This window comes from Gymnogyps californianus, chromosome Z, assembly GCF_018139145.2.
Source record: "Gymnogyps californianus isolate 813 chromosome Z, ASM1813914v2, whole genome shotgun sequence".
NCBI classification, from domain to species: Eukaryota; Metazoa; Chordata; class Aves; order Accipitriformes; family Cathartidae; genus Gymnogyps; species Gymnogyps californianus.
Window position 1 is genome coordinate 44,514,063 of NC_059500.1, and position 22,279 is coordinate 44,536,341.

General features: G+C 39.1%; 1 protein-coding gene across 1 annotated transcript in view; it reads right to left on the reverse strand.

Moving 5' to 3' along the window:
• The window catches only part of TRPM3 (transient receptor potential cation channel subfamily M member 3), a 146,311-nt gene that overhangs the window by 13,237 nt on the left and 110,795 nt on the right, over positions 1-22,279 (reverse strand). The window contains exons 16-19 of the mRNA XM_050913591.1: positions 21,561-21,701; positions 15,917-16,045; positions 13,539-13,790; positions 8,133-8,307 (exon numbers count right to left, since the gene is read on the reverse strand). Coding sequence (XP_050769548.1) covers positions 8,133-8,307; positions 13,539-13,790; positions 15,917-16,045; positions 21,561-21,701 — 697 coding nt within the window. The remainder of the gene's footprint in view (positions 1-8,132; positions 8,308-13,538; positions 13,791-15,916; positions 16,046-21,560; positions 21,702-22,279) is intronic.

Below are 22,279 nucleotides of genomic sequence, written 5' to 3' on the forward strand. Positions count from 1 at the left end.
CTTTCTAGGCTTACTCCTAGTGGTCCTATGTACCGCTGTAACCAGCTCTTCAAGAAAATAATTGAAGAATCAGTTTACATATACAAACCATCTTAGTAAATTTTGCGCAGCACTACAGCTAGCTTCCCCTCGTCCCCATCAAAAAGAAGTTTAAGTAAGTGAGGAATTTTCAAAGTGCTCAGCACTGGCTCAGTTCCTGCTGATATCAGCGAGAGTTTCCCACTGACTTCACGGACAACAAAATTTGCCAATGCCGTATGTTGTGTAAAATTCCACCCTGTGTCAACAAATCCATGATTTCCAATACCAGCTATTACTTCTTCTCAAAAAGGTCCTTCTGAACTTGGTTCACAGAGCATGGGATTCAACTGTGGGTGTCTGTACTGGCAATCATATGATATTACATGTGATTTGGGTACTTGGTTTTGGGCACTACATGTAGCTGTTAAGCTATTACATATAGAAATATTATAGCCATATGGGACAGAAGAATACAAGATACATCAGCTTCAAACAAGCACTCTCCCAAAATATTCAACTGACGGAAAAAAAAAATGGCAAAGCCAAATACAAGCAATACTACTTTTACAAGCAGCTCTGTTGTGTCTGGACCCATGGTGTCACTAGTCCTTCCTACTTATAAAAATACATTTTATTACTGGAACAGGCTGAGAGTATGCAATTCTTTATTTCTCAGAAAGCATCACCTTGCAGATCATTTTAAGTTAGTGCTGATTTCATGCGTCCTGCACTGCTCCAAGCAGGGGTTTCGTTTAGACATTCAAAATGCCATCTGTGAACTGCTGTGAGTGCGGGGCTATGTGCACTCAGCCTTCACCCAGCAGAAATCGGGACATTCAATACCTCTTGGTATCGGCACTCAACCTGAGATTTACATTTCTGTTTGTGTGGAAACACTAACTTGCTCACATATTGATTCAGAGCTACAAAGTCCAACACAACACGGTACCGAAACCCATCATGATTTCACCAGTAATGGAAAAATCACTCTATCAGTTGATGAAACCTGTTGTCCCTTTGTGTGCTGAAGAACAGAAGAAATAATGTCTTTTGTAGCAATGAGAGAAACTGGTGAAAAGCATATTTTAAACCTTAGATCAATAAGATCAAAAACTCAGCTCAAAGTCTAGTTACAATTCTATTATCCCATTTTTTCTATTAAAAAAGAAAATTTAATCTAAAAAAAACCAAGCTTTGACAACAAGCAAGACAAAAACAATTTCTCCAGCTTTATTTGCCTGCAACAGAGTATTTAGAATACCATTAATGCACCCATGTCGGTTTACGCCACACAGTGATGGCCAAATTAGACTTCCTACAAAGGCAGGTTCCCATAGTCTATTCTATACATGCATAGATGTTCGGCTTGTCCTGAAGGTTTGCAAAAGTTTTTCTCTTTTGCACGTTCTGTTGTGGGAATAGTTTTTAAATAACAAGGGAATACTAATCTCATGCCTTACTTTATGGAGAACTAAGCCACCACTTAATCTTCACATCTTCAGCTGCATGAGAAAATGTATGATGTGTGTCCAAAATGCAGCAGCCTGTGTTCCACTGCACATCACTGAACATCTTCTTCCATCTTTAAACTATAACATTAATTTTAAAGGATTTTTTTCCCCCACTATTAAATAAACTGTTTGTTTAAAATAATTACTCCCAGCAAACCAGAAACAGAAATTTCTCTCTCTGTGAAAAAGGACAGAGGACTCTGGCAGGAGGCTAAAAGTAGCAATGGTATTCTTTTTAGATAATGAAGATACTTGTTTACACTTAAGAAATTAGAATTCTGTTTGTAGGGTTCAAGAAGACTTTGTTACAGTAACCCAGGACAGTTTGCCTCCCCCATCCAAGTATGTAGAGTCCCAAGCACATCTTATCTCCTTGTTATGATAAGCTGGCATAGTTCACTTCTCTGCCCCCCGTCTGCACATACCCCTGCATGGGCACCAACGTGATGGCCAGCTGCAGATCTCAGAATTCAGACAACAGCACCTGCATTATATCAGCGAGTTCACTAATGAGCAAAACAGGACATTTCATATGCATGATATGTTAAACAATGCAAGTTTTATTATCCACCTCTGCAGTGCTTTCCCTTGAGCTTCACTCCTGAGCAGGGCTCCACTGTGGCAGGTCCCCATTTGATTAGCATCAGTGTCCTGGGGCTCCCACCCTGGTAATGCTACGCTTTCCATAAAGCCAAAGCTTTCACTTGCTGAGTGTTGTGCTTTGTCCCTGCGGGATCCACATCTGCCTTTCATGTGTAGCGCGGTTTGACCATTTTAATTATGTTTGGAGAAATGCAGTAATTTTTGTAGTATGTGCAGTAACATATTGTGATAACAAACTTTTTCAAAGCACAATTTTAACATGTATGAAAACATACTAATCTTTTTACATAACAGCCTTGCTTTAACAAAAAATACATAGAGTACTTAATTCTAGTGAAAATTTTGCTGAAGCAAGTTCTGCTAGTGTAACTATATGCCTGTTTCAGGTAACTGAAAACCCAATCAGTCTGATACCTACAGGCCATTGGATAAAGGTTGGACCTATGTCCTGAACTCAGGCTTTAGAAAATAATAAATGGCTGGAGTTTTAATTTCAATTACACGCATTAACTTCACTCAGCTTTCATATATTGCATCCTGACATCTGTGGATGTACATATTTTTTGCATCACTTGTTTCCTTTTTCACAGTCTCCTTCTATGCTTATTTTTCCTTCCTGGCTCCCATTTACAGTTTCCCGTATGTGCCCTTCCTGCTACATACCTAACCCTTCCTCTTTCCTGGCCAGCAAATAGTTGCAAAGCAAACAGCAGTAACCCACGCCTCTGTGTGTTTCAGGCCTAAAGCGGTGGCAGAGCTCGGGAAGAATTTGTTTCCCTGCTGTAATTACTGTCATGACATGGGCACTGCTCATTTTTACTGTGTATTGGGTGGAGGGCTTGGGAAACAACGCTTGCAAATTTCTGCATCATGACTTTTCCCCCAGCTGCATCCTTCCAAAGTAGTTGTAGGAAATAACGGAGAGAGGAAAGTGCATAATTGAACAGCTTTGTTACCAAATAGCTTTTTGCCTTTGATGAAAACTTCTCATGTAAAAATGGATACCACTTTTACAATACAAGATGATTTGTTTGAAATCACAAGAAACTGCGGAATGGGTTCATATGATCACAATTCTAAAGAATAAGGAAACCAATAAGTGTGTATTAACTAACAAACCAACCCATCTTTTTTTTTTATTTAAATGTGGACATTTTAAATGCACTTTCATCACTCTGTTTATGAGTATCTAGGCACCTTCCAATTTTGATCTGCAGTAAACGCAAAGGATGTGAAAGCACTTTGTAATTTTTAAATCAAATGTCTAAGCAACCTTACCAGCTTGCCAGGCTTGTAAATATTGAAAAAAGGCTAAGCAAGCTGCCTAGGGCTGTCCACTTCTTCACTGACAGAGAAAATACTGAACTCTGGGAACTCTGAATCTCACACCATTGCTCTGTTCATCAGTAGAAACATCCAGGGAATTGAACAGTGTCTCATTACTTCAAAAAAGTTTCTTTAACTACAGCGTGACCTTACATGTTGCTTCTTGCCCTCAGCCACATTAAAAATGACTTTGAAATGTCTCTCCAATCTGCTGGTATTTTAATCATAATTTATAGTAAATCCTTGTATTTTTCTTGTTCTCTCCAGTGCTTTCTCCCTCCTCCTCCCCCCCACATTAAAAATGTCCAACCAAATGGAGCTCAAAATATAACCTCAGACGAGTGCTATGAAGGGGAATATGACTGCAACTCAGGCCAGAGAGACTTTCAAAATGGTGTATAGGCTGTGCACAAATTCTATCCTCTGCCTTTGTCTAACAATGCTAAAAATATTGCCTGTGCTGCAGAGCTGCAATACAGATGGGGGCGGGGGGGGGGGGGGGGGGGGGGGAAGCACAGGTATGATTTATTCTGTTTTGTGCAAACCTGCTCTGTTTGTTCTAATTCCAGAATGATCCATGCAAATGACAGCCCTTACAGGAAGCTCCTATGGAGACATGAAAACCATGAAACCTCTAAGATCGTATAGAATTTAGTATAAAATTTTCCTTTATACTAAGAAAGCTTCAAGAACTTTAAAAAATAAATAAATCTAGCAGACTAAGAAATTTAAAGAATTTTTAAAAAGTCTTGTGTAGTAATTATACTTTCCTCTTAAGTTCATTGGATAGTTAAAGCCTGTGTATAATCGTCTCTCATCTTCTGAAACAACTGCATTCTGGTTACTTGGCATTCCTCCAACACAAGTGAAAGAGAAGGAGGCCCCATCTTTTTCTCTTAAACTATGTAGGTTTTTCCAATAAGGGAGTAGGCACAGGGAACAAACACAACTCAGACTGATCTTCAGATTCCAGATGGCACTTGAAATACTGTCAGCTGGAAAGAAAATCCAGATGCAAATCTGACATGTGAGACACCAGGCAAATCTGAAAAACAGCCCAAACCAAAAAACCCAAACCCATGTCGGCTAACAGCACTCTCGGTTGCTTTGCCTTCTGACTATAGGAAAATATGAGGTCTGTTGCTGATTTTCTGTAGGTGACTGCCATTTCTCAAGTTGCCATTTATGTAACCTATCTACATTTTTTACCAAGCAAACTCACTCCCTGAATAATCCTTTCCTCTTCAGTATTTCTTATATACTTCTGTATCCATAGCATTCGGGGGGGGCAGATAGCTTGGTAAGGTGAAAACAAAGTTCTTTGCATGTGACAACCGTGTTGTGAATTTTTTGGCTAAAACCGCCAGCAGCAGTGCCAAAGTAAGTGAGGTGAACTGAGGGAGAGATTTTACAGCATTTGTGGATTTCCTTCCGGACAGGCATTCACTAAAGCAGCTAAGCGGCTGGCTGCTGCCCCGTGGATCCCATCGGGCAGCACAAGGCTCAGCTGGATTAGGAAAGGCAACCTAAAAGTGAGACAGTTGCATATATCATCACCGGTTCTCTGACCCGGATCCCCCTTCCTCCCCCAGCTAACGTGGCTGTGATGAGCTGTCAGTCTGAGAGGAACTACTTTCAGACTGGTTTTGCTCTTTTTGTTGAATTTACCTGAAAATTTGAACACAGTTCTAAAAGATTTACTCTGCTTTTTTTTTTTCCCCTTTACAATTGGTTGATAGTCAGGAATTTTTAGGAATGTAGTATTTAGGTACATCACTGATAATAAATGACACCAGTGAATAGTGTGTTCATACTCCCAGAAGTGAGGATATAATTCTCTCCCCACTTTTGAGTTAAAGATGAGATCACATGCCAACAGGACACTAATGCACACTCCAATTAACATATATATTTAAAAACTGAAATGAATACAGAAATTATGGGTAAAAAATGTAAAGGTATATGACATGCATTATTTTAGAGCGAGGCATTTAGCTAATGTTTTAACAATGCAGTGTGTTGAGACAGAAATCAGAGTAGAACCACTGGATGGACAGGCTGCCAGCTGATGAGATGGATCCAGACATTGTACCTGGTCAGCCTTAACGGCATGCTTCACAAATCAACAGAAAATGAAAATAAAGAAAAATAAGTTAGAAATTTTAGAGTAGCATACTTTTTTTGTACATTTCTCAGGCACTAGGATAATCTCCAGGAGTGTGGCTCAAATGTATGTGCGCTTCCAAGATCAGCACTTTTGCTGAATCCCAAACTTGCAAATAATGTAGCAATATTAAACACCAAAATATACCACAAACCCTTCTGGTTTGCTAATATAATAGTAATAACAATATCTGCTCCAAACTATAAAGTTCAATTGTAGTTTAGATGTAGCATAACAATTTTAGAACATGTTTATCTTATTTGAGAAAGTACAAACACTGTAGTACTCTAACATGAATATAGTGGCTGATTTAGCTTAGAACAACTAGGAAAATATATATAACAACAGATTTCCAAATAGTAAAAAAATGTAAGTATACTAGTAAAACCTTTTGGGTGCCAGTCAGGTCATTTTGATTGTATAACTACATCACCACCATTTGCTCATGCTCCCAGTCTATTCCAGAGGTAACATATTTGAGACAACCTAGCCTCAGACAGACATGACATTGCACATATTTTTTGCTGAAAGAGTGGCAGATTCTAATTCCCTGCATCATCTGTCTCTCAGGAAGGGGGAACTAGGTGCTGCTTTTCATTTTGGCATCACCGCTTTTGCTGCAACTCCTAGTTTCCTTGGCACAGACAGAACAACAACATGTCTATACTTATAGCTGGAGTTGAAACCATCAGGAATTTTGCTTTCCCTAAGCCTCAGAAGTAATTACTCTGCATCTTTTTGCAAGGTTTAAATGTTGGGCATCTGAATAACACACAAGACTATCCCTAAATCCTCATGCAAGGGTATGGAGCCTGCCACCCTCTTTTCATACTTAAAAACCATGCTTCATTCAAACACACTTTAGTTTCTCAGATTTTGGGGTTCTAAACTATAATCAGCACTTCATTAAAAAAAAATACCAAGAACTTTTTATTCAGCCAATTACCATGTTTGTTGCACTATGGTAGTTACTTAGTACAATATCAATAAATGGCCACTTGTAGAGGGACAGACAGAATTCTGTTTGTGGAAAGAAGTCATAGTCTAATGGGATAAACCTTTATCCCTCTATTACGCTTTTGGAGCAAGATGAAGTTTTATACCCCCAGCTATTATGCCTTTGGAATGAAATGAATTTTTAAAAAGAAAAGAAAAGGAAAAAGGATAAAAATGAGGGAATCAGGTAAAAAGCTAAACTCAGTGAGAAGCTTTGTGATTTTAGGTATTTGTTTACTTCCTTGCATGCCACGCTGCTTCTGAAAACAAAGTGGGGAAGTAAACATAAAAAAGAGGTTTCATCTGTATCCACAGTAATGATTCTGTGCTAACCAGGAAGAAGAAATGAACATGGAACTGCTGAAATATCTGCCATGTGATATGTATACCTCTGTCCATCTGAAACTCCGTTAAGTTGGGAGGATCATTGGTGATATAGATACATTTATTACCTTAACCAGCTCAGGAAAAATGAACACCTTTTTTCCATTCAAACTTGGTCAATACTGAACAAGCAGAAGATAAATTATGAAAACACTGCCCTTTCCTAAGGTGATACATAGGATAAAAAGGAATATCCTAAATAGAGCTTTAATGCATGCCATCTGCCACTGGAAAAGTTACTCACTTCTAAATGCTGCCAAGGCTTACGCATATTTAAGTAAGAATGATGAACATCAGTTGCATGTCAGTGTTTGCTAAAGATACATTGTTTGTGATTCTTAGTTTGTTCATCTACTGCATCATTTCTCATGATCACCTCTCTCCTTTGGCGTAATGCACTGGGTGGCACCGGGAGGTTTAATTTAAATAGATAACTGACATTTTCCTGATCACCAGCCAAATGAATCCTGAGGAGATAGTATATGAAATACTGGCTTTTGTTCTGTTTCCACTGATGTGAGCACAGTCTTGCCTTCCAATAAATAAACAAAGCAAAATGCTAATAATGGATCTATTGTCCCCAAAGAATTGCATCACATGGTTTAGCGTAAATGTAGTGGCAGTGAGTAGGTAACAGAGAAAATAAAACACATTGGATTAGATCCTCATGAAGTGCAGGAGCTGAAGGTCTAACCCAGTATTATTAGACTTGATGCTCAGTATGAAGTTAGGTAAAAAGTATTTAGGTCTAAAATCAAACCAATGGATGAGAGAAAAAGAAGTGACTTTTTATGTCCCAGGTATACCAACAAACTCATCGTGGATATCTGGGAGGGTATCCTTGTCACCCAACTGGTAGAAAGGAACCATTTAAAATGTTCTTCATATGCAAGATAATTTAGCATGACAGATTTCTGGTTAAATAATTGCAAAGTGATGCCAGAAGCATGTTCTGAAACTGACACCCCAATATTAGCTGAAAAAATATTTTTGTGACCATTCTCTGTGATGAAGGAGTTCCTCTATCCTGAGCCATTTATTGAGCACACACACATGATCTAAAAGGACATCATCTGATCAAAGTTGGATACCTGACTTTGGAGTATGAGAATCATAAACTTGCTTACGGTCTATCTGGTCTGCAAACACTTCCCCATAGATCATCCAATAAGGCATGTAAAAAATGTTTTTCGCCAGCTTCCATGAAGGCTCCTCATTGGGGAAGAGAATAGCCTGTCTTGCGACACCAAAGCTCATCAGAACCACCAACATGATGATGACAAAGTACATCATGTCTATCATCTGAATGTAATGACAGGAAAAGAGAGAGAAAGAGAGAGAAGGGACAAGAATTAGAAGAACATATTTGTCCATATTCCTATTATTATATGCTGCAAAAAAAATTTATAAATCTTAGAAACAGAATTTTCAAAAACAAATTTTGAAAAGGTATTCTCAGTTTTACGCATAACAAATTTCATTTTCAAATAAGTGAAGCGGTATTATTGTGTCCTTGGTTTTACCCAGTGTTGCTTTTAAGAACAATTTAATTGCTATGAATAGGCTTGAAAGTACAAGATATGGTCTGGTCATACCGGTTGCCTCAACAAGAATATAGGTTCACTGGAATCAGCAGCCTGGTCTGGGCAAGGGTCACAAGATGATGTATTGTTTATAAGCACATAGTGGCAACTGTACCAAAACAAAAGGGCTGACATAGATTATTTTATTCACTGGTAGTCATTGTCTTGGAGCAAAGTAAGGAAGCTGCATCTAACATAAGGAGCAACGGGTGGCAGAACAGCCTGTTACTGCAACATAAGGAACACCGTGGCGGTAACCAGTGAGAAGGGAAAGCTGTGATACTGGCTGGACTAGAAATCAGCTTGGTGGGGGAGTCTGACAAAGGCCATATTTAAAAAAAAGAAATGCAGATAACACAGATACTCAACTCTATACTTCTCCATTTTTGAAGGCCTCATTAGCATATGCACAAGTTTAATTAGTGCTTGCAAACAGTGCCTACCCGTCCAAAATGTTCCTGGAGAAAGTGGGACAGCAGTCTTAGGAGGTGCTGAATAAAGGCTGAAGATTAGAAGAGGAGCTGTGCTAGAAAAGACCTTCCAGAGAGCAGAGCAATGGGCATCAAGCAGGTACAGCAGAGGTGCTTTATAAATCAAAATGGATGTGAAAAAAATGAGACTCCTGTAAGGTCCCTGGTAAGATCCTTTTAAAACCTTTAGTTACAGGCTTACTTATAGGTCCTTAGTTATAAGGCTTGTTATGACAGAGCTGTTTTTCACAACTTTGGATGTAACTTTTGTCTCTGGCCAAAGCTCAACCCCAAACTCCTCTAAACCGCCTGAGTTTTAATCTCTTCAGTCTCTGCATTTTCTGGCTCACCTGCATTCTGCCTTCCCTGCGAGGCAGGTGTGCAACCAACCTGCACCTCAACTGGTGGCCTTATCGCTCCGTGGGGGACCTGTGGCAGCTCGAGAGCAGTGTTGCTCACGACAAGAGCTGGTGGAAGAGGGGACTCATTTGCAGCAGATGGATCTGGCACTGCTGCGGGGGTTCTTCAGTTTTGAAGCACAAGGAGAGAGACCTGAGGTCAAAGTAACACTGGGAAAGTATCTAACAGAGAAAAGAGAGGGATACATCGGAGCAAACAGAAAAGGATATTTTCATATTTACTGAGAGAGAGGCTGTAGGAGAAAGACACCTGTAGGGCAGGGCTGTGGTATGAGAGACTCAAGGAGCTGGAAAGAAGGAACTGGGGATGAGTGAAAATAAGCAGGAGAAAACAAAAGTCTTGAGGTCCATAAAAAATGCAGGAAAGAAAGAAAAAAAACCTGTGGACATGAGAGAGGAAAATGAAAGCCTGAAAGAATTAAAAAACAAACATGTAAATCACCAACATTCCTATGTTATTCAGAGCATTAATCTCTCAAGCGAACCTGATTGAGGAGGAAATCCAGATCATTGTACCTCAGAGAGCATCCTGAAATGGGAAAGCTGCATAATTACATTTAGTTCTTACTGCTTTTAGGGAAGGAATTTGGAGGTGAAACCTGGTTCCTCCTTTCTTCTCTGATGAAACTTTGTTTCAAGTAGAAATATATAACATGATATCATGTAATATAATACCTATTTTAAAATGTCATGCAAGCAAATAAACATAATGAGTATTTGGTGGCAATTTCAGACAATTTCTTAAATGCTTCCAGTGTTTTTGATCAGGAATCACACAGATTTGACCTCATATTGCAAGAAATAAAATTTTCTGTGCTATTCTCTATTCAAGCTGCATATTAGCTTTTTCATCCTTCAGTTGGGTATCTTTCTAAAACCTCAGAAGCTTGTCTGAAATCCAGTAAAATAGATGGGCGAGTTTCCACTGACTTTAATAGGCATTGTATCAGGGCCTGTAGGGTCAAATTACAATTGCTGTTTTAACAAGGCAATGGCTATTTCAATCATTCTGAAGAACTCATTAGTCACCTATTTTAAAAAGTGACAGAACGAGGAACTCTTGGTGCAGTTTTATGAACAAGCTGGCTCCATTTCCCCTTTTTTAGTTGCAGAGAAGCTAAGAAAATGTAGACATTCCCACACAGTAAGGCAACTGATATCTCTGACTCTCTTGACGTGACACAGTGATTTCATTTCATTCCCAAATAAAAGGGGAGTAAATCTATCACTGTGCAGAGATCAGAAGAGCACATTATAATAAGCATATTCTGTTACTGAAATTAGTCGATAATAATAAACTTGGCCATTCAGCTTTCTCCTCCTATCTTCACCTTTGCTTTAGCCCATTGCTTTTAAAGTGCTCAAGCCCATTCCTGCCCCTTGCTTAATTTCACTTGCATATTTGCTCACAGTGCCCAGAGGTAAAATCTATTACAGCTATTTTGTTGGATACAGTGTAGAGGCAGGTGAAGAGAAAGTTCCTTAACATTGGAAAGATGGAAAGAGTCATCTTTTTCCTCCTGAGTCTAAAACTTACAATAGCAGCTCAGGATAAAAGCTCAGGCATTAAATGTGGTATGTTCAGGAACTCAGTAGCTGTGATGGGCTTACTCTGTAGAAATATGTATGAGCAGCTTGATATTCTCCATAGTACTGAATGGTACTTGCAAGACCATGAAATGAAAAAGACAGAACCCAAGGAGGTAAATGGACATGTGATTTAAACAAAAATACACAAGGGAGCCCATTGCAGCCTGCAGCAAGCAGGTGCAACTCCCAGGGAAGTCTGTGCATGATATAAATGGGCTGCCCATTACACAGGGGAATAAGTTGGCCAGAAAATAGATGCGAGAGGCAAATTTGTGTAACTCAAACCAGTTGGGCATTGCATGTGTGGGCAAAGTGGATGTGTCAGAGTTGCTGAGTGCATGGGAAGTTGGATGAGGTATGAAAATCAAATAACAGGAAGGCACAAAATAAAAGAACTTGCCTCCTTTAACAGTGCCTACACCTTCACAGTACTCTGGTAGCTAAATTCAACACGCTCTGAGTGGGTGCTGAGCCTACAGAGGCTAGTGATTTTCCTGCATTTGTTTTCCACAGAAAGTGGAGTGAGGCTTGATTTGTTGTATACATGTGAGGATGACAAAGGAATGGAAATTATATTATTTTGCTGATTTCAACCACTTCCTTTCTGTGTTTCCCCCTGGAAAAAGATAAGCCACTGTTTATACTATTGATGAAGCTGGGCTCCTATCAGCCATCCATAACACTGACTACCAGAAGTTTGTTATTCATGGCCAATATGTTTATTATTGAACTGGTTTTCAGACTGCCTTTGCTAGCACCACAGCTCTGAAACTTTTTGTGCATGGCACCTGTGAAAAATACAACAGAGTAGGAGGGTAGTTGTTTTTTAGGAGCTTTATACACTGTGTATTGTGTAAGCCCCAGTGACCACCAGATCCCCTGATGGAGGGACATAGTCCAGGAGGGACAGGAAAGAAACAGATGATAGTCCAGTGGTTTCCCTTTGGTCTTTGGTCCTTTCTCTTGTCCTGCTGTCCTTTTGCAGTAACCTCCAGCAAGAACTGTAGGGTGTTTTCACACTCTGGAGCTCTGCAAAATCCCTCCCACCAACATCCTGTTGGCTTCCTTGAAGGAAGGTAGCACACTTCAAAATCCTGTTTGCAGGACATAATGATTCAACAACCACCTTCTTTTGTGTTTTCCCTTTATCTCTTTTTTGTTTCACTAAGCTCTCCTTTCTTTGTCAAACCCACCACTGTGGGTTTGGAGTTGAAAGCTGGTAAATTGAAGGGATAAGACAATGGTTCTCTAGTCACCTGTTGGGTAGGGAGCCTAAATGGACATTTATATTGCATTTCAGTTTCATATGTACTTAGAATCACTGAGCTTGTTGTGACTAATGTAATATCAAGGAGGGCTGTAGTCCATGCATTCCTGTATGTCCCCTTTTCCTATGATGGTGAGGAAGGAGGGTGGCTGGGTCTTTTCTTTAAGGACCATGGTAAGGCAAACACCACAGACAGCCTATTTGGACTTACTGGTTATTGTCCACATAGCAATCAGACAGCAGTAATATTTGTATTTAGAAAAGTTAATATTCAGTTTACTTTTTTTACTGAATGCCAGCTTCAAGGGGTTTTTATTCTATTTTTTAAAAATAAATCTTAAACCCCAGAATGCATGAAACAGTTGTGATTTACACAACAAAGGCTGGATAACTGCATATAAAACATGATCATGTATATTAGCCACATGTGCAGGTACTCAAATATCAGGGATGTGCATCTGTAAAGTCAGACATTTTCTTTAACTCATACGAGCACAATGGTGCTTTAATGCAACATTTCTACTGAAATATAAAAAGAAAAAGCCAAAAAGTCAAAAAGTTATACATCTGGCAGAAAATATCTCTCGGTTCCTCCTGTATGCATTTACTACTACATAAACTATTCATACACCTGCCATCTTGTGTACATGTGATGTGGCCAGGGGACAGAGGCTGCAGTTATGCATATGGTTTTCTCATCTCACAAGGACACACCTGAACAGGAAAGATAGAAGAACATATGGATACGGAGCAACCTATAGAAAGGTCACAGTCTTAATCATAACCATTATAGTTTTGAACATACCATGCCAATTACAACACACTTTCTTTGAGAGTCTCAAGGTACCAAACACCTTTTTTTTACCTTAACAAACCACCCTCCTTTACAACTAGCTGAGAATTAGCATCTTTTGTATTTTCTGCAAGTGAGGCACAGAGGTGTAGGATGGATGGCTTTGCTGTTGAAGAGAGATCTGAGAGAGAGACAAGCAATACATCATCTAACAGAACAGGGACAGTCTAATCCTCAATTCTGGGGGTCTGTGCTGAGGTTTTGATTCAATAAGGTACTGATTTCTAGCTTACATGAAAATGCTAATGTGTAAAAAAAATACAGATAAATCTGCAGTGACATCATTGGCCAAAGACACTGAGTCAAGAACATGCTGGTAAAACATAGAAGGAGTACACCAACTTCTCTTACCATTTTCCCAATCATCATAACATATGGTCCCAAATACTTGTTTACTCCGAAGATGTCTAATAACCGTATATACCAGTAAATGATGTTAACACAGTATATCACTCGGCCATCGCTCCGGAGTGGCAGATCTTGCAGACGGAGCACCATCCCGACGGAGAACAGGAGGATAGCTATGAGATCAGTAACATTCCAGTACTCCTGGAGCCAAACTTTTACTTTCTGTAACAGTTTCCCAGGCTCTGACATCAATATCTGAAGGACAGAGGACATGGAGAGGAGAGGAGCTCAGCTGTCTTAATTTAAGCTTGAAGAAATCTGTAGTAAACAGATAGATGCCACACAGGCCAAAAGCAAAGCTGATAGACTCCTGTCTTATAAATATCTCATGTACTCTCTGATACTTTGAGAAATCTTCCATTTCAACCATTCTTAGCCTGTATCTATGTGCAAGATACTTAAAAGAAAAAGGACAAAAACCTCACTTGCTCTAAAATCCCCATGAAATCAGAAGAAGTATATGCTTATCTTTCTGTTTTTCAAATTTATTAACCCTACTTAGAGTCTTGGAATAGAGGGAGAAATACAGAAAGATATTTCATCAGAAAATTCACATTTAAAGAAGCTGTAATTTTAAAGAAAATTATTCTAAAATGTGTCTCAAACTGTCAAGAAATAATTAGTAACCATAAAGATCGGGTTTTAGCATTTAATCCAGAGAGATACTAGCTACTACTTGGACCTGTTTTTGGAAATTAAGTTCCACAGCTGAGAATATAATTCACAAAAATAATTAATCTTACCGTATGAATTTATCGTCATTCTATTTGCAAGATCATTTGGGAGACTTGATTGTTTTCCCAAATTACTCTTGAAACTATTCCTCAAGTGATTTCTATGAATAATTCCTAGCTTTTAGTGAGTTAACAAGCTGTTTGTTTTAATTTTCTATATTTAGCCTGAGAACATGTGAGCAGACTCATACAGTTCCTTAAAAAGATGAATGCCATTCTTATAATCTTCTTATAATTCATTTTCAGAATGAATTTTAGGCTCATCTTCTGTGAACAATCTCCAACATCTGCTTAGAAATCCATTACGACAAATGTTCTTGATAAACTTTTGTGGAAAGGACAATTTGGGGTGAGTGATTAGACAAAAACGGCACACAGGATTCCTGCCAGCAGCCTCCCACCTACTGAGCCAGCAGTGCTGTGTCTCCATCAGTGTTGCAGAGTCCTCCTGTAGCTACTGCCACTGTTTTCCTTTTTCTTTTGGTTAGTGAAGTACACTCATTATAGGCCACACAAGTAGTGTCTTTTCCTCTGTTCTTTTTATTTATAATGTAGAGTTTACCATACAGTGTCTGAAATCTGTCTTTGAGGTCTAAGTAGCTGTTGCAAGACCATTTTTAGTCTAGTCCTCAAAAGCATTTGCTGCAGAAAATACAAATGTAGATGGTAACAAATTCAGCCCAGGGGTACAAATGTGCTGTTTCAGCTGAGGTCAACGGGACTCGCACCCACTCACATTAGGGCTGAATTTGGCCTCTGGTGTCATTGTGGAATAAATGTGCATTTGGCCAAGTGAAAAGGGCACAGTGGTAGCTGCAAGTGGGAGAGACCATGAGGGGCGGGGGATGGCAGAACAACTTCACTCTGCCTATAGACTGAGCGCCACCTTAACTGCTCTGTCTCTGCTCTACGTGTCTGCTTTAGCATCTTTAGGGAGATGCATGCTATTGCTTGACATATAATAAGCAAAAATTTGCAAGATTAAAAAGGGGAAATCCTATTAGAAATGTGCTGCAATATTCAATGTGGATCTAAATTTTCTGCCAGTTATGGCTGGTTTTATTTAAAGCCTTTACAGGAGATACTTGGACAGACAGAACAGCTGTAAATTTTGAATGAACTTTATTTGGGGTGGGGTGAGGATTTGAACATGGGCTTTTCGGTTGTCATGCTATCACCATGTCTCCATGTCCATTCTGTTATAGCATATCTCCCTTTTCCTCTCCCTGAAACATACTTCAGTTTCTGAGCCACATTTCAAGGAATATAGCCAAGCTTTAAGATACGTCAGAAGACTGCCCCATACTTGTGAATGCTATTAAATGTGCATCACACAGAAATCTGAACAGAAATTCTGTGGGAGAAAGAGAAAGAAAGAGAGATTCTTGATTTTAAAAGAGAGGAAGACAGATTTTTTAGTGCTGTGTTTTTAACAATCCCTCTGCTTTTCTGCAAAAAAAAAGCAATTTTATAATAAGCCTGTTCATCAAAATTTATCCTGAGAAAAATAATAAAACCAGATATTAAAATGAAAAAAACCCACACATTTCTTTTTTATTCTGTCTTTCTTGGTTGGGGTGATTTTACCTCTCTCATCTTCTCTATTCCCAGAGTGAAAATGTACGAGATGACAATCCATTCCTGTGTAGATGGCCAGCGATCCATCTTCACTAACACTATATAATTGAACAGCATCAAGTAGCCTATATATGCCAGCTGTAAAGAAACAAAATGAATATCAATAGTCACTATATTTATACGACTGAGCCAGTTTCTTGGATATGATTTGATATTCCTAATTCCACTGTAACCAGAGTTAAACAGACAAAAGAACAATCAGACAGTGTTCTGGGTTGTCTGAAAAAGCTCACATTAAATCACATACAGTGTGGAATCTGCGAAATACATGCACAAACATCTTCTCCTCCAGCTACATCTGCCTCCCCAACAAAATTATATGAATGCAGTCCCCCTGGATCATCCCACAGTGATGGGAACTCTGATACCACCATGCCAACTACCAAACTAAGTTACCTGTGTGAAGATTTCTCCCTCATCTGCTTCTAACACCCTTAACTCCTCTAACACCCTGCCTCTGTGTTTTTTCTCCCTGTTCACCTAGCCTAGACTGACTCTGGCATTCCAAATTCTTTTTTGAACAATCCTTGCCTGGAGCCCAGAAGGTCCTAGGTGTTGCCAGAGGTCTTCCTACCCAGTGTAGTACTGAGCTAACCTATACCATGATTCCTCCCCAAAACACTGCTACTCCTACTCACATTGCTACAGCAAGTAGCCAGGCATAGCCATGCATTCATTTGCCTTATATTTTTTGCAAGTTTTTACATATAACTGTTTTGCTTTTCCTTCTCTAATATATCTACCTTCTGGCCTAATTTTTGATGCAGTGGAAAGTGTGCATTACATTTTCAGTTTCTTTTTCCTTTCCTTCTACATGCTGAATGTAATGAAATGGTCAGTCAAAAAAAGACAAGACAGGCAAATTGCATCATCAAGTTCGTAAAACTCAAGGAAACCCGAGTGTCACACTGGAGCATGGGCTGTAGCAAGGGTGAAGGGCTGTGGCTGGGGTCTGTGGTGGCCAGAATCCAACCGCCTGTCTGCTTTGCCTTTCAAACAGCAGCCCTACAAGAAAATGCATTTTAAGCCAAATTTAAACCAGAGAAAAGATGATTCAGTTCTGTGCACGAACATTTTAGTCATTGTGGCAGAAATCTTATTCCATATATCTGTATTTCAATACAGTTTTTCTCTCTCAACTGCATGTTACTCACTATTGTGTACTTGGTGTCAGACTTAAGATGAAACAACCACAGAGGGGCTTGAGACTTTTGGGTAGGATTATTTCAGTGTTCAGCACCTCACAGAACAGGATTTATAGTCCTGTTGTATTTGTTAGAGAACATCACTTCTGCTCTGTGTAAAAGCCACAGGGTTCTGGCTTTTCTTCCAGTTGCTGGTTTGAAGGACACTCGAGAGAATTCTTTACATTGGCCATAACTATCAGTACAGAGAAGACAGCCAGTTGAACCACTGCTTCTTGTCTACATAAAACAGAGGAGGAAACGATCTCATTTGTCTTTCCGTTTGTGCGTGATGATGGATTGCAACGCTCAGGTCTAGAAGCTGGTCTTCCCTTAACACTCCTAAAGGAAATGGAGAGCAATATTGACTTAGGTCAGCATCTAGGGTGTCAGCTGAATCAGCAGAAACTGTCTGGGCAGGCAGAAGTGGACGTGCACCTCCCTAGCTGAAATAACACCTTCTACTATAGTGCAAAAAGCCAGGTGATACTGTCACCTAACACCCCTCCTCTTAGATCTTACTGATTATTAATTATCAGCAAATCTTATTAATTTGGTCTGACTCAGCAGCCTTTGGTGAGCATTTGAGTTAGTATGCCAAAAGAATAGGGACATTAAGGTTACAAAGGTGACAGAAACTGCAAGACCCTCAGTGTAACTAGGGGCTTTTGCTTCTTATTGGTTTTCTTTTGAGGTGGGGTGGTGGGCTTTTGGGTTTTGGGTTTGGGGTTTTTTTTTGTCAATTCAAATTTACTGAAAATTGCCAAAAATTTTTGCTTGGAAAGGAAAGGAAAGGAAAGGAAAGGAAAGGAAAGGAAAGGAAAGGAAAGGAAAGAAAGGAAAAGAAAAGAGAAAAAAAGAAAAGAAAAAGAAAAGAAAAGAAAAGAAAAGAAAAGAAAAGAAAAGAAAAGAAAAGAAAAGAAAAGAAAAAGAAAAGAAAAGAAAAGAAAAGAAAAGAAAGGAAAGGAAAGGAAAAGAAAAAGGAAAAGAAAAGAAAGGAAAAGAGAAGAAAAGAAAAGAAAAGAAAAGAAAGGAAAAGAGAAGAAAAGAAAAGAAAAGAGGAAAAGAAAAGAAAGGAAAAGAAAAGAAAAGAAGAGAAGAGAAAAGAAAAGAAAAAAGAAAAGAAAAGAAAAGAAAAAAGAAAAGAGAAGAAAAGAAAAGAAAAGAAAAGAAAAGAAAAGAAAAGAAAAGAAAAGAAAAGAAAAGAGAAAAGAGAAAAGAAAAGAGAAAAGAGAAAAGAAAAAAAGCATCTTGATTTAAGAATAAAATGATGCTGAAACTGCACCACTTTAACCCAAAAAACAAGCCCTTCAGATAGTGAGTGACACCCTCCTTCTCCCTCCCCACACCTGTAGCTTGCTCCTGCCTTCCAGGAGGATGTCCTGATCCCACACTGTGGTCAAACCTCAGTACAGCTGCCCATGCTGGTACTCAAGATTCTTTGAAAGTGCTACTACCCAAGTAGCTGAACCCCCTTTTTCTTGCTTTTACATGGCTTGACAAAGAGCTAGGGGCTGCCATGTTCACCCTTGAGGGCAGTACCTGAAGAAATTAAGGAGAGGAATGCCTGCTAAGAAGTTTCTAGGGTGGGTTGCTCCCTGCCCTCCTATGGATGCTGTCCCGTTCTACAGAAAATACTCGAATACTCATTACGGTAAGGGACAAACCTGGAAACTGTACCAGCAGAGAGTGCTTCAAGAGGGAGACTACCCTCCCCTTTTCTCACTGATTGCAATAATTAAATGATCATAAAGCGAAGTGGTCCCAAAATGCAAAACTTAGGGCAAAGCTGTTGTGATGTTTAGAAGATGATTCTTACTCGGGGTTCAATTCCCTCTGCAGCTATTCCTCCTCGGGAGAGGTAGAAATGTGGCCTCTTACATCTTGCTAGCATCTCAGCCTAAAGCTAGTAGTTAAAAGGGCAAGGCCGTCCTCTTCTCCTCAAGCAATCTGTGAGATGAAACCTTTGAGTCATGGTTTTCAATGCAACAGCCACAAAACAGAACCTTGACTTTTGAAACTACTGCATGTCCAGAGAGAAAGGCTGAAGTTTTTTTGGTTGAGAGAAAGCTGTTTATTTTGGCTCATCTGCTGAGCCAAAATGTTACTTGCTCAAACATCCCCACATTTAACCCACTCTTGTGTATTTTAAGAATGGACATTCATATAGCTATAGAGTAACAGCAGATAGGTAGATATAAAATAATCAAATTATTTTAAATGGCATACAATAGCCATAAGTATAGTCACTTTTCTTGCATTATGGACTGTGGAATGTAAAATTTGGAGGATTTCTTTTGAAATCTATGCTTAGTATTTCTGCCTGTGTGCTCGTAAAAAGTGTGATAGGCTGTGTAATTTTAACCCTTATCTGAAAGTTGTTCTGCTTTTAGTCTCCAAGAATTTCTCAGTATACCCAACTGGTCAAGCACTGCAGCCAGAATCCACCTTAATTTACTCTTCAAGTTCAGTGTAGCCAAGATCCAGCTTTCGTAAGTGACCTTGACTGAGACCTGCCTCAGGACATAAAACTGTAGGAACAGGTCTAAATGGAAATGCAATATTGATCTTTTTCTCCCATTTCAGAATTGAACTAACAGGGACAGCCAGGATGCTTCTTTCTGTTTACAGTGTAAAGACTTTTCTGGTTATGCATAATACATATTGCAATTGATAATGAGACTAGGCTGCTGATGAGCAGTTTCTAGGCTCATCAGCCTGATTAATGTTCAATGGCCTCACAGTTCAGCAAGTAGTTACTCCAAGTTGCCAAACTGGAGCTATTTGCTAGCATAAGCTGTCCACCACAGTTTAGTCTCTGTTGATATGAGTTGTTCCTGCTGTCTGTAGATGTATTGCTGGGATCTCAGCAAGGCAATTTTTCTTATAAGAAGTCATCTACAGAAGGATGCATTCTTTGTGATTTGCTGTGCATTCAGCAGAATGATGGAAAATGTAACTGGGAAGGACCACCTGAAATCATCTGGCCAATTCCACGGTGCTGAGGCAGGATTAATTACAGTGTACCACAGTGGACATATGTTTTGATAAGATAGACTTAGAAATCACTAATAATGGAAAATCTACCATCTCCTTACACAGTTTATGACAGTACTTCTCAGAGCAGTTAGAAACTGTTTCCTAACATCTTACCTAGAAATGCCTTGCTGCAAGTTAAACCATTACTTCTTGTCCTATTCAGCAAGGATTTGGAGATTATTCCATTTTGTTCCTCTCTGCAGCTACTTACACATATTTGAAGACTATCACATTCCTTCTGCAGACTTCTTTTTTCCAGAGAAAACAACCTCCCTTCCTTAAATCTTTCCCCTTAAGTCATGTTTTACAGACCTCTTGAAATATTTTTCTTGTTGTTTTTTGTGTCCTTCAAACCAGTCCATATTCGTCACATGATGCAGAAGCTGAACTGGGATAGAATATTCCAGCCAAGGAGACTGAAAGGATTACTTCCTGTAATCGTGTTACTTTTTGATCTCATCCTTCTACATGCTGGTGCAATTTGAAAATTTAATAACTAATCTCTACTCCATCATCCAAGTTTTGAATGAAAATATCAGACAGCACCTGATGTAGGAGAGACCCTAATGGAATCCTTTCCAATCCCTGCTTCCAGCTTCATAGTGAATAATTAATATCTGCTCTTGAGGACTAATTGCCAAAAAGCTTTGTATCCACACAGTAACTTTAATATAGCACTTACTAATTTATCTGTGAGAATACCCTGTAAAGTTTTTGATACTGTCTTACTTTAGTCAAAATATATGACATAATTTTTTTCCTGCTCCATCTGCAAGGTCTGTTTCTTTATAACACAGGGAGATTATACTGATTTGACATCATTTGTCCCTGAAAAATGTACATTAGCTGCTGCTCATGACTTTATTATCTTGTGGGTACTTACACAAACACTTTCTCTGAGAGACTCTCTGCAGACTAGTCAAAACAGAACAAAGAAAACATGTTCCAAGAAAAGATGTGCTCTATCTGCTATTTTTTTTCATCGGTTATTATACAATTCGATACCCTGATTCAGCCCAGCCTCCCATTGGGCTTACTATTGGGAGCTCTCCTGTTGGGAATTCTCCTACAGAAAATTCCTTAGGAGCACTGACTGCAGCAAACTGCCACTTATTGTTGTATATGAAGAAAAACATATATAGTCATGCAAATTTTAACCGTTAACTTCCTGAATGAAATGGTAGTCTTTAAAAGTCTTTGACAGGTTTGCAAGTGCTAGCTAACCTCCACAAAAGATTTTTATTAAACTATTTATGGATAAGCTCTCCAATGCACACAGATGCAGACTTTCAATGAAACACACAAGATGACCTTAATCCAGTTTCAGTATTTGTCCAAACTGTACTAATATAACGGGAAAGATTTCTTACTGTGTAAAACCAAAATTTAACGATGGGAGCATTGTAGAACTCATAAATCTTTCTTCCAACAGGGATCAGTCTGTGCCTGCTCTGAACTTCCTCTTCCTCCTTCTTTCTTGAGGATTCTCCATTCCCTCGTCCCAGCATTGCCTACAAGAAAGGACATTTTTGTGTTTCTTTCTTTGTGAAAGACAAATTAAGCTATTTTTTGAAATTTCAAAAGGAAACTATTCAAAACTTCTCTGATTTCTTGATCTTTAGACAAAACCAGGTGACCATAGCTAGGTGTAACATGCTTTGTTCTCAGATCATCTGTTTTGCAGGGAAGCTGCTGTTTAATAGTTTGTAAACCGAAAAAGCAATGCTTTGGCAGCAACTGTCAGCACCAGTGTGAAATCCTTGACTGGTGAACAAAAAATGAGATGTGGAGAACACTTCTACTTTTTGTTGTATGGACAGCAAAATTTTTTACCTGACAACAGCTTTTTGTGGTGTACTTCTATACAATAAACAGATGCAGACAGAAAACAGGTAAGTTTTGGTTTTAAACAAAGAGAAGTTCATAAGGCTGAGACTGAGAGAGAACAACAGGGGGAAAGATGAGTTGGCAGTTGCTGGACTGGAAGCAATGAAGCCAGTGACTCTTTTTATGTTGATCACCGGATCTGTCACAGGCGATGATCCCACAGTGAACTTCACATTGATGTAGAGGACTGACCAGTGGAGTT